This window comes from Berghia stephanieae, chromosome 5 (genome assembly GCF_034508935.2).
Source record: "Berghia stephanieae isolate SIO BIC M18660-M18661 chromosome 5, UCSD_Bste_1.3, whole genome shotgun sequence".
NCBI lineage: Eukaryota > Metazoa > Mollusca > Gastropoda > Nudibranchia > Aeolidiidae > Berghia > Berghia stephanieae.
The window spans coordinates 18,204,599-18,222,098 of record NC_088364.1 but is presented as its reverse complement, the minus strand read 5'-3'; the positions used below and the strand labels follow the sequence as shown (position 1 = coordinate 18,222,098).

The 17,500-nt window shown below is 38.7% G+C and overlaps 1 protein-coding gene across 1 annotated transcript in view; it reads left to right on the top strand.

The window, feature by feature from the left end:
- LOC144972533 (proto-oncogene tyrosine-protein kinase receptor Ret-like) overlaps nucleotides 1–17,500 on the top strand; it is a 144,301-nt gene that overhangs the window by 61,736 nt on the left and 65,065 nt on the right. Inside the window, exons 2-5 of the mRNA XM_078913857.1 lie at nucleotides 5,074–5,245; nucleotides 6,256–6,507; nucleotides 7,313–7,600; nucleotides 17,134–17,390. Coding sequence (XP_078769983.1) covers nucleotides 5,197–5,245; nucleotides 6,256–6,507; nucleotides 7,313–7,600; nucleotides 17,134–17,390 — 846 coding nt within the window. The 5' untranslated portion in view covers nucleotides 5,074–5,196. The remainder of the gene's footprint in view (nucleotides 1–5,073; nucleotides 5,246–6,255; nucleotides 6,508–7,312; nucleotides 7,601–17,133; nucleotides 17,391–17,500) is intronic.

Sequence of the window (17,500 nt, the reverse complement as noted above, 5' to 3'; positions counted from 1 at the left end):
GGGTCTTTCTAAAGATGTTTTATTACCCACATTGGGCGGTTTAATTATTCTGTATGGTCATTATAGGATAAAGAACAATTTTAGTGAAAAAATACATTATCTGTGCTGATACTCCTTTTGCGTCCTGGTTTGGGGGTCTGGCATAAAAAAGTATGTGTTGATACTCGTTTTGCGTCCTGGTTTGGGGGTCTGGCATAAAAAAGTATGTGTTGATACTCGTTTTGCGTCCTGGTTTGGGGGTCTGGCATAAAAAAGTATGTGTTGATACTCGTTTTGCGTCCTGGTTTGGGGGTCTGGCATAAACAAGTATGTGTTGATACTCGTTTTGCGTCCTGGTTTGGGGGTCTGGCATAAAAAAGTATGTGTTGATACTCGTTTTGCGTCCTGGTTTGGGGGTCTGGCATAAAAAAGTATGTATTGATACTCGTTTTGCGTCCTGGTTTGGGGGTCTGGCATAAAAAAGTATGTGTTGATACTCGTTTTGCGTCCTGGTTTGGGGTCTGGCATAAAAAAGTATGTGTTGATACTCGTTTTGCGTCCTGGTTTGGGGGTCTGGCATAAAAAAGTATGTGTTGATACTCGTTTTGCGTCCTGGTTTGGGGGTCTGGCATAAAAAAGTATGTGTTGATACTCCTTTTGCGTCCTGGTTTGGGGGTCTGGCATAAATACGTATGTCAATCTTGTGGCAAATTTTCCCCAAAAATTAATGAATGAATAACCTCCATATTTTTCCCCCTCTCATCACCATTGTAGCATTTTGTGTCACCATAGAGAGATTTTACAGCTTTGCTCATCAGATTTGTATAAGAACATCATAAAGTTGCGAATCAGATTTCTATGACAAAATTTATGTTAAAATTGTATAATTTGGATATAAGTCAAAATACACATTCCCTATCAAAACATCTCTCTATGATGATTATGATGTTTGTATGTATAAGTAAAAAATAAACAAAAGAGACAACCGACCACCCCCGCCCCCGCCCCCGCCAAAGAACACAAAAGAAACAAAAACGAAAGACCCTCAATATATATATATATATATATATATATATATATATATATATATATATATATATATGTATGTTTGTATGTATAAGTAAAAAATAAACAAAAGAGACAACCGACCACCCCCGCCCCCGCCCCCGCCAAAGAACACAAAAGAAACAAAAACGAAAGATCCCCAAAATAAAACCAAGCAAAAATACAGAGAGATAAAAAATACGTTAAAATAACAAAAGTAATCCAACCCCCCCCCCCCCCCCCCCCCCAAAAAAAATAAAGAAGAAAAAAAAAATTAAATTGTCTGAACCGACGTGCAAGTCTGATAACCCAGTTCATTAATGGACGCATTGTTGTAATGGAAAATCTAAAATAAAATGACGCAACATTATAGGTAACACTATTCAACTAGGGCCATAAGCGCGTTCGGATGTCAGACCTGCACATATGCACACGTCGGTCTGAACCAAGATAAAAGGAAATAGAAATTATCAAAAAACAACAAAACAAAGACATAAGAAATAACCAAAACAAAAACATCAAACAAAAAAACAAAAAAAAAAAACAAACAACCCCACAAAACAAAACAACCCCCACCCGAAAGCATAACTAAACAAAACAAACAAACAAAAATCAACAAAACAAGCAAACACACGGACAAACGCGATTCTCTCTCCTCCCCCCCCCCCCCCAAAAAAAAAAACAAAAAACAAAACAAAACAAAAACAAAACATAACAAAACAAAAAACAAAAACAAAAAAAACAAAAACAAAAACAAAACAAAAACTAAACTAAACAAAAAATCCCCCAAAAACAACCAAAGAAGAAAAGAACGTAGATAGCATTGATTTACTGTCCCACGCTGTTCGGGGTTTACCATTTTTCGACAAGATGGGGGCCATTTAAATGGATCGATATTTAGGGAGCCTTAGATTCAAGACACGGAGTAATGACAGCCCTGGCTATATTAAACACCCTTGTGAAGAATAAAGACATCATGAAATGGTTCCACCTATCAAATAGCCTCTGTGATGTAATAATGACTGGTAATCAGGAGGTCTGAGGTTCGATCCCCAGTGGATGCAGGCTGATTTTTTATATTATGTTTGTTTTCAGGATCATTCGTGATAAAAAAAACCCAGACAGAAAAACGAATAAAATATAATACTTGTACTTACTTAGGCCGCCGCTTGGGGCGCCCAACACGAGCCACAAGTCTTCGCCATTCCGTCCTGTCCTCCATGAGTGTACGCAGCTCCCGGGTGTTGTCCATTCCTGTGTCATCTAGCAAACAGTCAATGTATGTTGTATTCTGCCTGCCTCTGTTTCTGGTTATTTCTAGTGGTTCCCATAGCACAAGACTGCTTGCAATCTCCTCCTTGTGTCTCCAGCTGGAGACAATATAATAATATAATTCTTTAAATGACTTCCTTTTGTTGAATGGTTCGAAACGTGAGACAAATGGTCTCATACAGACTTGCCTACTACATACTACAAAAATATTTCGAAGAGTTACGAAATTTTGATTACAATTTCAGAACTTCATGAGCTTCTCCTAGTCATTAACACTTATTGAAAATGCAAGTTGATGCCAGACTACATGATCTGTAAGATTTTAAAGTGTTATTTAATCCGTGTGGGGTTGAATTGTTGATTTTTGAAGTTAACTATGGCGAAGACGATGTTTATCTAAAAAAAATAAGGATTTAAATATTTTTTTCGAGTAGGCAGGTTTGGCAGAATATATAATATAATAGATAAATATGTGTACTAAGCAAAAGAATCTTAAATTGTTTTTATTTTCCTGTTGACCCGAGAAATTTCGTTTACCCGTCCATTAAGTTCACCACCAATTTTTGTCTATAAATGTGTCAATTTTGAGTAATCTCGTAAAAGACACAGGGATGGAGATACATTATAACCAACCTATTTCTGGTCTCGAATAAATCAGGACATTTGCCCCGCTTTTCTTCCAAGTACTTGTTAGCTATATGTAAATATAGTATTGAATCTCTCATCACCTTTCTTTTTTTTACCATCGTTTAATTGAGCTAAAGGAATTCTTAAAAGTGCGGCAAGACCTTCAAAAACAAGAAATAACAAACATCCCACTACGCCTCTGGCGGGAACACTGCAGGTCCACACGGTTGGTCGCTGTGCAAGTAAAACCAACTCTACTGTAACTTGTTGTTTTCTGCTACAAGATATTTATGTCATTAATCGTTTTGTTTGAGTTCCGATTTTATTTGTATATTATATGGTTTCCCCTAGTCCTTAATTGAGATTAGATGACAGTGCGTGCGTTGTGGAAATGAATAGTACGCTGCCAGAGGCTGTGTACTGTAAAAGTGTTGAACAAAAATCAATATTGAAGCTGTAAAAAAGATCAAAATATCTATTTTGGGCTCAAAAGTTATCGCTATGTGTTCTTGTGGTATGACACTCGCTTTCGGATCGGAAGGTCCTGGGTTCGAGCATCGTTCGGCGCATAGTTAGTCCTTGGAAAAGACTCTTCACTCACATTCTCTCACCGTAATCAGGTGTAAACTGAGTAAACAGTTGGTTAACAGCTTTGTCTCTGTCGGAAAAAGAAGGTGTTATCGCCTAACAGGCGTCATGTCTCGTTCTTTATGTTACATGTTGCTGTTGGTCAGGGACCCTTTGTAAAGCGCTTTGAGCACGTTTAGTGGATATAGCGCTATATAAAAGCTCAATTTAAAGAAAAGTCTTCCTAGACTAACAACAAAGTCAGTGCTCAGATGGACACCACCAGGTAATCGCAATATATAGATAGTATGCGCTTGTCTAAGAAGTACACAACATTGCCACCCGGGAGTATAACTGGCCAGTACACAATACTGTGTGTAACCATGAACGTTTATAGTCTGGTTAATACAGTTTAGTGAGAACTACTCATAAACGCGGATGGCAAAAAACAATAACAAAGACCAGAGTGTAGTCTTTGTTTACCCCGGTCCTATTATAGCGTGAAACGGACAATAGCAATTGCTTGCTATTGCGCAACAATGTCCGAGCGAGGCTCAAACCCAGGACCTTCCGATCCGAATGCGAGTGTCATACCACAAGACCACATAGCCGGACTTTTAGGTACCCAATGTCGTCGAAGTGGCCGGGTGGTTAAGATAATAAATAAATAAAAAATAAAAATAAATTCCCTTTATTCATCTCTAAGGGGACATTTTTCTTTAGGGTCTATTCCAAGGGAAGACTGGAATAACCCAGGCGTCAGCCGCAGTGCAGCGCCGCAAAGTGAGCTAAGGCTAGGTGACGTGCTCAAGGCCACACAACGCGGGGGGGGGGGGGGGGGGGGGGGGGCGAACTCAGTATCTTTCGGGTACGAAGCAAAGACCATACCGCTGAGCCACGCTGTCCCATAAAGGCAGTGTACTGTGATCCGGTAGTTCCCAGGTTCGCGCCCCTCTTCAGGCACTTTCGTTTTTTTTTCCTAGGGCAAGATTATTAACCCCCAATTTGCTCACTAGGACAACATGGGCGATTCCTGTCGACATCAGACATCCTGTTTGATGAATTATCTATAATATTCCTTCGTGGAATGTCTAGGCGATGGGATCTTACGGTGCCGTTGCGAAAGGGCTGTAATGAAAACAATTTAGTAAAAATAAACACATCGGTGGATTGATCATGCAATCTTCTGTTCTGTCCCCTATTTAAACCAGCCCCATCTGTCTACATTTTTCTTCAACGCTTCCAATTCCATATCTCTATCATCTTCCTTTTTTACTGGCGTTGAAATGACTTAACAGTGTCGCAAGCGCCGTAATATCCATTTTAACCCCCCCCCCCCCCCCCCCCCAAAAAAAAAAAAAAAAAAAAAAATTTTTTTTTTTTAAATCAGACTCGCGATCTCTGACAAAACATTTTTTTAAATTTGTCCAGAAAACGTTTACTCCGAACATAGAATGATTTGAGACAATAAGAAACAAAATGTGTTTCGTTAGAGCAATATGAGATCAATCTAAAATAACCTGTGTGAACTTTTTAAAAAAGGCCTGCCTTGTTTTTCTAATCTCTTTACTTTTCATTTTTCAGGGTCTGTGAATGTCGAATGCCAAGCGAGAAGGATGGAATATGCAATACAGCCTGCAGTCATGACTTCATCTAATGTGAAGTGAAGATTTTTTTTCGGGGACTGTAGTATGCACTGAGAGGAATATGACTTCGTTTAGAATTCACCTAATATGTTGTATCGTGGCTCTCATGGGTACGTTTTTTGAAACCATTTATTACATTGGATATAGCATGTCAGGTGAAATTATGTATTGAGTGTGTTAGGTACAATTATTGTCATCTGTTGTTATTTAGAATTATAGATATATGTGTGTGTACATGTCTTTGTCCGTTTGTAATTCGTATACCATTGCGTTGTAAAGCGCATCTGGAAGTTTAGCGCTATATATATGAATTATTATCATTATTGCTTGTTAAAGGTAACTCTCTCTTGGTCGCATTTTCATGATTTTTTTTCCCGGAAATGTCATACTTTCCCAACTCAAAACTGGATTTCTTTACACTCAAACTTAGAACCAATAAGGACATACTATACATATGGGGGTCCCGATGGCTCAGTTGGTAGAACACTCGCTTCACACGCAAAAAGAACACCGGGATCGATCCCGGGTGCAGTCGATTTGTTTTCTGATCCCATGTCCACCCAGCAGTGATTGGGTATCTGGTTCTGTCAGAGCTGGAGGAAGTACTTTGTGATAGACTAGCTAGCGTCCTATCCAAAGGATAACGATTGCTATTGGCCCTTTCAACTATAGAAACCGGCTCGTGTCTCTGAAGGACAACTATACGTACGTTTGTTCAGCGAAACAAACGTTACCTAACAGCATTACGTTTTTATGGATGGGACAAAGATTGTTCTTCTAGGTACTAAGCAAATCTGAACAAGACAAATGTTCATTGAACTCTAACGAGAGTGACGATTTTCCTGTAGTTGATAGGGTTAATTAATTATTTTTCTTTAAACCCCAAAATACATGAGTACAGTGAGAGAATGTGAGTAAAGAGCTTCTTCCAAGGACTCAATTAATTCGCCGAGCGAGTCTCGAACCCAGGACCTCCCGATCCGACAGCGAGAGTCATACCATAAGACCACATAGCCGCACAAATATAATACACCAAATGTAAAACCCTTTTGAGATAATGGGTTATAATCCAGTTAATTGTTTCCTCCTCCCCCCCCCCCCTTCCACCCCAACCCTCCAGTTTATGATACCCTTGGTGGAATCTACCTTCCAAAGAGACATTATGTCTTCCTGTTGCCCTCGACCACGACCAGCCCTGGAGACCACCTGGGAACCATTTTCACCCTTGAAAATGCTATAATCCACTGTGAGCGATCGGATACGGAAGTTAGCCTTACTACGAAAGACACAAGTACAGGTTTTAAAGTTAAGGCAACCCTATCAGACAATGGCATTGTATTGACAGTTGAAGACGTTCCCGACAGACTTGCTGGTGAGTAAAGAATCTTTAACTGGGGATCAACACAAGAACTCCTTTCATTGATGCTTTTCCTACTTCTGATGTACCTGCGACTACGACTGCTGTTTATGTTGCAAAGAATATTCTATGTGCTACGTTTATTATTTCTTCATTTCTTCATTTCTTCTTGTACATTTTCTTCTATTTATTATCACAACTGTTATTGCTATTATTAGTTATACATTACTACTACTACTACTACTACTACTACTACTACTACTACTACTACTACTACTACTACTACTACTATTACAACAACAACAACAACAACAACAACAACAACTACTACTACTACTACTACTACTACTACTACTACTACTACTACTACTACTACTTCTACTACTATTACTACTACTATTACAACTACTACTACTATTACTACTACTACTACTACTACTACTACTACTACTACTACTACTACTACTACTACTACTACTATTACAACAACAACAACAACAACAACTACTACTACTACTACTACTACTACTACTACTACTACTACTACTACTACTACTATTACTACTACTACTACCACTAATACCACTACTAATACTACTTCTACTACTACCATCACCACTACTAGCATACCAATAAAACTATCACTAATATAACAACCACTGCGTGAGAGTCAGAAGGTTGCATGTCCTGTGTTATATATATATATATATATATATATATATATATATATATATATATATATATATATATATATACATTTATCTGTTTATTGTTTATTTAACAATATAAAGCAACTTCACACCATCAAACTTTTCCACAGATACCAACAATTTCACCCTAAAACTGAGTTGCCAAGAAAAGGTTTCTCCGGAATTTCTCTACGCCTCAACTCTCTGGCAATCAAAGATCACTTTTGCGTTCATTCCACAACAAAACAAGCCCGAGTCAGACCGGAAGTCGTGGATGTTGGCTAACTTGTGTCCCAGCTACGATAGCCTAGAATATGACGTCATCGAGAATGGCCCACGGGGAAGTCTGGATACGTTTGAGGGGTACAGTAATCTGGCATCGAAGGTTTTACAAGGATATGACGTCAAAATATCGCTGAGTAAGTACTAACTAAACATTGGCTTTTTATGTCTCCGCTCTCAACAAAAAAAAACACGTCAGTGACCAATTTGTCCCAAAACGACCTACGTCTCATAATGGTATTCTGTCGGGACGAATCCGATCCCTAGAATTAAATTGATATATATATATATATATATATATATATATATATATATATATATATATTGTGTGTGTGTGTGTGTGTGTGTGTATATATATATATATAGCTATATATATATATATACTATAATACATATATATATATATATATATATATATATATATATATATATATATATATATATCTATACTAGTAAAAAGCCCGCAATTTCGCGGGAAAGACTATTTTCATTCGATATTGCCTGAATCATTTTCTTGATTAGCTTGATTACGATTAGATGCACACTTTAATCGATGTGCTTGTCGTCGCTGCCATGCTTTATTCGGCATGATTTTAGTTTATCAGTCAGTAGATATCAATATCAATAAGTCACAAGTCTTTACCACGCTTGACTTGGGAGGCATTCCGAAAGCTCCTACAAAGGAAACAACTTAAATAATATTCCCTTAACTAACCCCAAGAAAAAGTAAAACCTAGACTACCTTTAACTAACCCTAATAGGAAAATAAACACCCTAGCATTATGACTAACCCTAATAGAAAAAAATCCCCTGGACTGCTTTGCACTACCTTTCAATACTTCACAAATTAAAATAGCGGCCGAGAATGAAAACAATGGTCAAATTAGGAAATTCTAAACTTTCACAAATCTATCAAGGTTTGTTCTAGAGTTTTAAAAATGATTCTTTATGATGACAAATTGAATAAATAAACGCCTGACAAAAGATCAACGGTGAAAATACAAATACTGGGGATGTAGGAGGTTTCGGAATGTCTCCCCTTTACCTAACGTATGTGAGGTCAAATGAAAATCTGAAGCAGAGGCGAAAAATATCAAGTTTGTTCGGGCTAGAAGCTAGACAGATACAATTGACAGTTTGCCGACAACGTTTAATTAAATATTTCCCAGGGCAATAATTATCACATCGATGGCATAAAAACGACCGTAATATCAGCAGAAATATTAGTTGACGTTGTTAATCGGTGAAACTTGTTTAAAATTTGTGTAAATCCGAATACCTTCATGTGATCAAGTGAATAATATCACTATGAATGCCACGATTTGCTGAAAAGTGCTAACACACACACACACATGTATGCACTACACACAACACACACACACACACACACAAACACGCACACACAAACATACACGCAATTAGAACATACTACTACATAACAACACTGATCACCGCGAAATCAACAACACAACGGAAGTAATAATAATACTTGATGTCATAAATAGATGACGCAAACTGACAACTTTTACAGTGACGAAATTGGTTGATTTTGAGAGTGTTAAGTGTCGTCGGTACGTATTTTATGATATCTGTGTCACTCAACGAACTTTCAAACTGACTTTTAATTATAAAAGGAAATCAAGTTATCTGTTATCTATCTGTAAAAAATACATTTCTAATTTTCAAATCTTTCAGTAGAGTTGTTCACCGTATCAATTTTTTTATTGACTCAAATAAGCACAATGTTCTCCACAATGCTATATTTTTAAAAGAAATATATATATATATATATATATATATATATATATATATATATATATAAGAGAGAGAGAGAGAGAGAGAGAGAGAGAGAGAGAGAGAGAGAGAGTAAAGAGCTAAAGAAGGAGGGAACGGGGAAAATGAAGAGAGGAAGAAAGAAAGAAAGAAAGAGAGAGAGAGAGAGAGAGAGAGAGAGAGAGGGAGAGAGAGAGAGAGAGAGAGAGAGAGAGAGAGAGAGAGAGAGAGAAAGAGAGAGAGAATGAGAAGGGTTGTGTGAAGGAACTTTATGAATGTAATATTTCATCACATACAGAGACAGAAATCTGAGGAACGTCTTTGATTTGAATGGGAAATATCAATATCGCGTTACTTCTTGACGCTTGAGGGCCATTATAATCCATTAAGTTAAAAATACAAAAACAAATGCATCATTAGAGACTTGGCTATCCAAATCTGTGCTCTTCTTTGCCAGTCAAATTTAGGATAATATCGATTTAAAGAACTTTTTTTCGTTTCAAAATTAGGGATTTCTCTGATTTTGGGTTATGTCTAATAAATCTCATTTGTTTCAGACACAAATATTTTATTTTCAAAAAGAGAAAACATTTTTTATGTGACCCACCGTCCCAACTCGGTGTTATGTGAGGGTGATTACCATGCTAAAAGATTACTTCATTGATGCTTTGGGCTTAGCCAAAAAGCTCACAACATTTGCCAACCGGAAATATCGTACCAATACACAATATTATGTGTAACCTTGAACGTTTATGGTCTGATTGATACAATTTAGTGAGAACTACTAATAAAAAAGGCTGGCTAAAACAATAACAAAGAGCTGAATGACCTCAATTGGATTAAGTAGTCTGACGTCACGCCGCCCGGCAACGGCGGCCATCTTGGTTCTAAACAAAGAAAATCATTATTTTATATTCTTCAAGCTGGCTAGCACTTTTCTTATGTCTTGTGACCAGAATGTGTAAAAGTCAAAACATGATGAAATTTATGGGGTTTTTTCCCTCTGGATATACTTTTATGCTCGCCGGAGAAATATTTCATACTGCGTCCGCCATTGTTCCGATAGTTTAGAGCCAGTGTTGCTAAGTTACCATGCGTCATTAGGAAGGAAGTGACGTTACGACTGTTGAATCCTATTTCGTTCTACCTATAGCAATAAAGATGATCTTGGGTTACATTTTTGAGGACGATGGATATTCTTCTCTCGAAGTAGATCAAAGCTGGATTCCGATGCTTGTAACGAATTCCACGGACCTCAGAAGGTCATGGGCATTGCCATAGAGTTTTCTAGTGTATTGAGGGCATCATCTGTTTCTACCATTTCCCACTGTTTCTAGTTTCTACCCATAGCACAATGCAAGAACGTCTGGAGCCACAGTTCCATTGTCATTTCGGATATGAATATGCATATGGGACAGCGTGGCTCAGCAGTCCGGTCTTTGCTTCGTACCCATAAAGGGACCGAGTTCAATCACCTGTCGCGCTGTGTGGCCGTGAACAAGTCACCCCACTTTGCGGCGCTGCACTGCGGCTAACGCCTGAATTATTCCAGTCTCCCCTTGGAGTAGACCCTAAAGACAAATTTCCCCATGGGGTTGAATAAAGGGAATTTTCAATTTCAGTTTCAATATCAATTCTTAGAGTGAAAAAATTGATCATTCACTTTTTGGCATCTGGTACATCCCTACATAATGCCTTTTTGATGTGATAGGTAACAAATACCTTATATTTATTTTTACGCGGAAATTTGTCTGTATACATTTTTGTAATGAAGAAAAGGAAAACCGAAATAAACCAAGGCGACTTGCTCAATGCAACACAGGTCAAAAGTGTGTGTGTATGTGTGTGTGTGTCTGTATGTGTGTGTGTGTGTGTGTGTGTGTGTCGAACCGTAGCCTCCGTAAACTTGGGAAACCTCCAGGTTTGAGCGCCTTTGCTAAGATGAGGGGTCATTTAAATCGGCTGATATTTGAATAATCAGTTTCCTGGTCAAAATTTTAAATACATGTTTTTTTTCCAGGGTACGGCAGTTAACTTGTTAAAAATACGTCACAATACAGGCAACAGTTATCAAAAGAAATTGAAATCTGAGTTACTGTTAATATTAACATTGTTCAATGTAACAAGGAATCCCAATAGTTGAACTATTGAACACAACTTACTGTTCATTACCTTTTGGTGATCGTCGCCGTATTGTGGTGGTACTTTGGTGGTCGTCGTCGTATTGTGGTGGTCGTCGGCGTATTGTGGCGGTTGTTTGGTGGTCGTCGTCGTATTGTGGTGGTATTTTGGTGGTCGTCGCCGTATTGTGGTGGTATTTTGGTGGTCGTCGCCGTATTGTGGTGGTATTTTGGTGGTCGTCGCCGTATTGTGGGGTATTTTGGTGGTCGTCGCCGTATTGTGGTGGTATTTTGGTGGTCGTCGCCATATTGTAGTGGTATTTTGGTGGCCGTGTATTGTGACGTAATTCTTTGGTCAGTGTTTTTCACAAAGGCTACGATCGAAATTTGCACTTTCAGAATTGAAGACCAATCTGTTAACCATTTACCCTTTATCGTACGGCTATAATACAGTCTAGTTGAATGGCCGTCGTGTTCAGGAAAAAAAAACTTAGATGCAAAAAGACCTTTAAGTTGCTTTATATTTATTAACTAGAGGAAAGACAGTTCCACGTTAGCTTATAAGACATCACGAGCAAAGTTAGAAACTTAGAAATGGTGTCCATAAGGGATCTGTTTTGGCACCAACAATATTGCTTAATGTCTACATTGGCGACATGCCGAACACTCGTCCCTGATGCTGGGATATCCGTATAACTAGGACCTAAGTCACGATTGGGCCCGTCTAGAAAGCACAATCAGTAAAGACCTATTCAAACTTAAGATTTACTTTGGCAAGTAGTTCCTGAAGATGAACAAAAAAAAAACAACCCCCCCCCCAAAACAAACAAACCAAAAAAAAAAAAAAAAAACACCCGTAGCCAGCAGAATTTCATCTAGTTAGCGGCTGGCCCACCCTGTAACTAACTGAAAGTCAAATTCGGGGACCAGGTTCTCCTATATGAACCGCATCTGAAGTACCCGGGGGGCACGCTGGACCGCTGTCTTATCTATTGGGTCCATCTCGAGGGCGAGGCCCGGAAAATAGAGAAACGCAACAGTCTTTTGAGGAAGCTGGGGAGAACTGCTTTATTTCAAAATCAAATATTTTCATTTTACACATCAAGTTGAATGACACGTACACTATTAAGACGTGAAACATTCAAAACACGTAATTTGATAGTTTGATCAATTTCATTGATTTTGAATCAGAAATTAAAATGGTGGGCGTGGAATACGAAGACAGAAAACTTGTGACAATCTTATAGACACGAAACAATCATTTTAACCAGGAGTTGTCGTACTCTGGAAAGACAGCTATTTGACAATTTGGCCAGAAAACATATCCTTCAAATATCGATCGACTTAAATGACCCTTATCTGGAAAAACTTCGCGAAGTCCTAAGAAGTCTCAGGTTTTAGATTTTTGACAAGTTAAGAGTCAGCTTAATTTATCGAACAGTCTCTTCTATGAAGTCAAATTTTACTCGTCAGAATGAAAAAAAAAGTAACTGTTCTAACGTCATAAATTGCTTATGTAGACTTGATATTACTACGCAGTACTAGAGAAGGTATATTCAACTGATTTTGTTTAAGTTTAAAAAAAAACAACAAAAAACCCCAAAACAAAACGAGTAAAAGAATTGTTACCCAAAAAGGAAAAAGAATTTAGGCCGTCTGTGATAGAAAAAAATTGCCATTATACATTTTCACAGCACGACGCTATGTTCACACTTCAAGACATCATGAAAGCAGCGCGAAGAAAGAAAGGTGTTTAATTAGTTGTTGTGACATCTGTCCTCTCAAAAGGCACACACACACACACACACACACACACACACGCACACACGCGCGCGCGCGCCTCCTCTCCCACCCCAACCCCACACACACCCCGAAAAAAACCAGACCCAAAACAACAAATTTGATCAAACATTAAATAATTGTATTTCAACTCAGTGACACAATAATTGAGAAAGTCATCACGTGATTTGTATAACATCTGCAGTGATGGGTAATTTACCTTTTGCAGATTGAGACGTTGAACTTGAAATAATTTTTTACAATCAAAAAAAATTTGAGATTTTATATAGCGCAATAACCACTCAACGTGCTCAAAGCGCTTTACAAAAGGTCCCTGACCAGCTGTAACATGTAACATGTAGAACAAAACATAACGCCTGTTAGGTGATATTACAATATTTTTTTCCGACAAAGCTGTACTCATTTTATACCTACCTGCGTCTGGTGAGAAAATTTGAGTAAAGAGCCTTTTCCAAGGACTGAACTATGCACCGAATACCTTCCATCAGTGTGACAACCATTTGTCACTTACCCTCATTGATGTGGTTTCATTGTTGTAGTGGAAATGAATACTCTCAACCCAAACAAAAATCTTGGCCATTACAATATTTGTAAAGCACGTCCATGATTACACTTGATTATTAGAACTGCCAATATGGACACATAGACACTGGCAAGCCTTTTTTACTTCATTTATTATTGGATATGAAATGACTCCATCACCCCCCCCCCCTCCCCCACCCCCGTCGCCAATGCAACCTGTCCAAAGTTCTTAAACTCAAGATTTCATTCGAAGATCAATTGTACGAGGGCTCTTTCAGAAATAACCGAAAAATGCCCATTGCTCAGCAACCAGTGGAGATTTTAAAATTCTGTAAACGACATGATATTCCTTATTTCCTTACGGATATTCCCAGAAATTATGAAGTGCATCATTTTGCACAATGAATTTCTAGACGATTTTAAAGATGGCGGCCCACCTTGAAACTTGGTCAAAGGAGGAAATCAGAGCTGTCATACGTTTTTTTTGAACGCCAAAAGTCTGAATCCTACCAAAATTCATAAAGAACTTCAGAGTGTATATGGTGAGCATGTTATAAGCGTACACAAGTCTATCACTGGTGTAATTTGTTTGAAGCCGGCCATTCCGACTTGACAGACAGGGAAGGGAAAGGGCGTTCGATAACTGCGACGTCAGAAGACAATGTGAAGCGAGTTGATGAGCTTATTCGTCAAGACAGGAGGTTGAAACTTCATGAAATCACAAGCAGTCTTGAAATTTCGGAAACTTCTGCCCATAGAATTGTATTTGATGAACTTGGCTAAAGAAAAGTCAGCGCAAGATGGGTTCCTAAGCAATTGACAGACAATCATAAAGAACAAAGATTGGACTTCTGCAGGGGACTTTTGAGAAGAAGCAAGAGCTCACGCAGGGTTCACGAGCATACTGCCAACGCCGGCGGAGACTTTCTAGGGTACGATGTGACTTTTCTTGACAGCATAGTCACCGGTGATGAGACTTGGTTGCACCATTGCACCCCAGAAACAAAGCAAGATTCGATGACATGGAAACATCCATCCTCACCTGTCGCGAAGAAATTCAAAGTCATGCGGTCAGCAAAGAAAATAATGGGAACTGTTTTCTGGGACAGTCGTGGTGTTATTCTGTTCGAAACCTTACAACCTGGAGAAACAATCAATGCTGCAAAGTACTGCCAAACTCTTGACAAGCTTAGGGAGGCCATTCGCAGAAAGCGCCCAGGGCAGTTGACCAACGGGGTCATTTTGCAACACGACAACGCTACACCCCACACAGCAGGAGTGACGCAAGGTTGGCTAGAGAAATATGGATGGGAGATTTTGCCACACCCACCACACAGTCCAGACCTCGCACCATCTGATTATCACCTCTTTGGGCCACTGAAACGTGAGCTGGCAGGAAAGCACTTTGATGTCATTGAAGAGCTTGTTGACCATATGCGGAAATGGCTACAAAACCTTGACGGAAATTTCTTCCGAGAGGGTATCTATTCCATGGTGCGGCGTTGGCAGAAGTGTGTCGACAGACTTGGCTGTTACATAGAGAAATGAAGGACGAGTCAAGGTATGAACACGTGCAAGAATTTTGTTGATAGCATAAAAAATGCGGATTTTACAGGCATTTTTCGGTTAATTATGAAAGAGCCCTTGTAACAACACACAAAACCGTGTGTAACCTTGAAAGTTTATAGTCTACCTTAAAGAGTTAAGAGAAATAAGCTGAGTGACGTCAATTTCATTCATTCTATACGATACTACGTGGAAAGAAGTAGAGGACAATCTCGACACATGAGTGGCCATACGTCTCTAGCAACCACACGGTTACGAGGCTGAGTCAAAAAGTAATGGGACTCTGCTTATTACTTTAAAAAGAATTGAATCAATGCTATGCATCATACCTCAAATTGAAGCTTGGCATTAGACAGTAGAATGCTACTTCTAACATCGTCACAGTCCACCTATTTTTGAGGGCATGTATCACGTCCTCGTAAAACTGAGTGGATTGAACTTTGAGCAAAAATTTTCACCACAGTATTGGCTTCTTCATCATCTTCAAAACGTTGTCTTCCCGTTGCCTCCTTCAGTGGACCAAAAATATGAAAGTTCGAAGGTCTCAAGTCTAATAAATAAGGAGGATGAGACAGCGTTGTCCTTAAAAAATGACGCGATTACCTCCCTTGTCCTGGCAATTGTGTCTGGACGGGGATTTTCATAAGGAAACAGTTCTTGTTCTATCTCCGAGTCCGGTCAGAGTCTATAATATGTACCGTTCATAGTTGACAATGGTTCCCTGTGTTTACACTTCTAATGTCCCAAAACACTGTTGTCATAATTTTCCCAGCTGATTTCTCAGTTTTGAAGTATTTGGTCATTGGAAAAGGGGGATGTTGCCATTCCATTGATTGTCTTCTCGGCTCAGATTCAAAATGATGAACCCCGGTTTCATATCCAGTGATTATTCTACTGAGAAAGCTGCCATCTCTCCCATTTAGCCGGAGAAGCTCAGAACAGCAATCCACGCGTTCCCGCTCGTGATCAACTGCCTGGGTGCTCAACGACTGCTGACCTTTGAGAATCCCAATGATATGACGAGATGATGGACACTTCCATGACTGATTTCAAGGTCTCTTGTCATCTCATCATGAGATGTTCTTCTGTCAGTCCTGATCAATGCTTCTCTCTTTATTTGATTCACTGATGCACGGCGACCATCACGAGGTTTGTCAGATAAAAACATGGTTGAAGGGGTGTCAGATTGGATGTTGAATTGCATCACAATTTCTTCTAAATGATGAGATATACACGTTCAACCCACCTAAAAGCACTGCCTCTACCCAGTGCCTTATAAACTTTCCACAGGCCTTTGAAATTATTACTCGAGGTTTCTTTTTCGAAAACAAGAAATTTAATGACAGCTTCCTGTCGCTGACCGACATCCACGGGGGTAGACATTTTGAACTGACATAACTTTGATGGATTTCAAATTTTCAACTTTTGGTTTAAAGAGTACATGTGTAAGTTCAATTGAACCAAATATGAAAAAGAAATGAACTCATGCGATTTGTCCCAATACCTTTTGACTCAGCCTCGTACAAACCAAACAAACTCATTTGTTCTGAAATGGTGAAGCACAATCATTTAAAATGCTGTGCATATTCCGAGCTAGGTGTGGAGATTTCAAGAACGCAAAAATAGAAATCCACTGGCAGAAAAATAATATGGTTGTCATAATTTTAAAATCGTCTTAGCCTATATCTTTGCTTCTCCAACACTTTTGTATATTAAACATTGCTATAATAACAACGATAGGAAAAAAATGATATAGCAATAGCAGTTTGAAACTTGTTAACCACAGGCTGTCAATGTTTTTGAACAATAAATATGAATAAAATCGCTCGGTATTTGAATATCCTCATCAATAATAATATTGTTTTTTCCCCCTTTATTATCATCGTCAGAAATTTCAACATTTCTGGAATTAGATGAGAATACTTCCAACCTTTATCTGACGTCGGCCTTGGATCGTGAACACCAAGAGTCGACGGTCAGAAAGGGATATTTGGAGTGCCACATTGACTATCAAGGGAGACCACTCTCGTCCAGTCCCGTATCCCGTGACGTCACAATCAATATCTATGACGTAGACGACAATCCTCCCAAAAAGATTAAGGGCTTGAAGTCGAGTGACGTTATCAAGCTACACAAGGATGTACAGGTGAGTGTTGATATTTTTTTTTTTTGCCTTTTGTTTATTTATACTTTTCATATAACTTTTCAGTTCAAAATGTGTACAAAGTCACAACATATTTAATTTAGGGCCTCGAG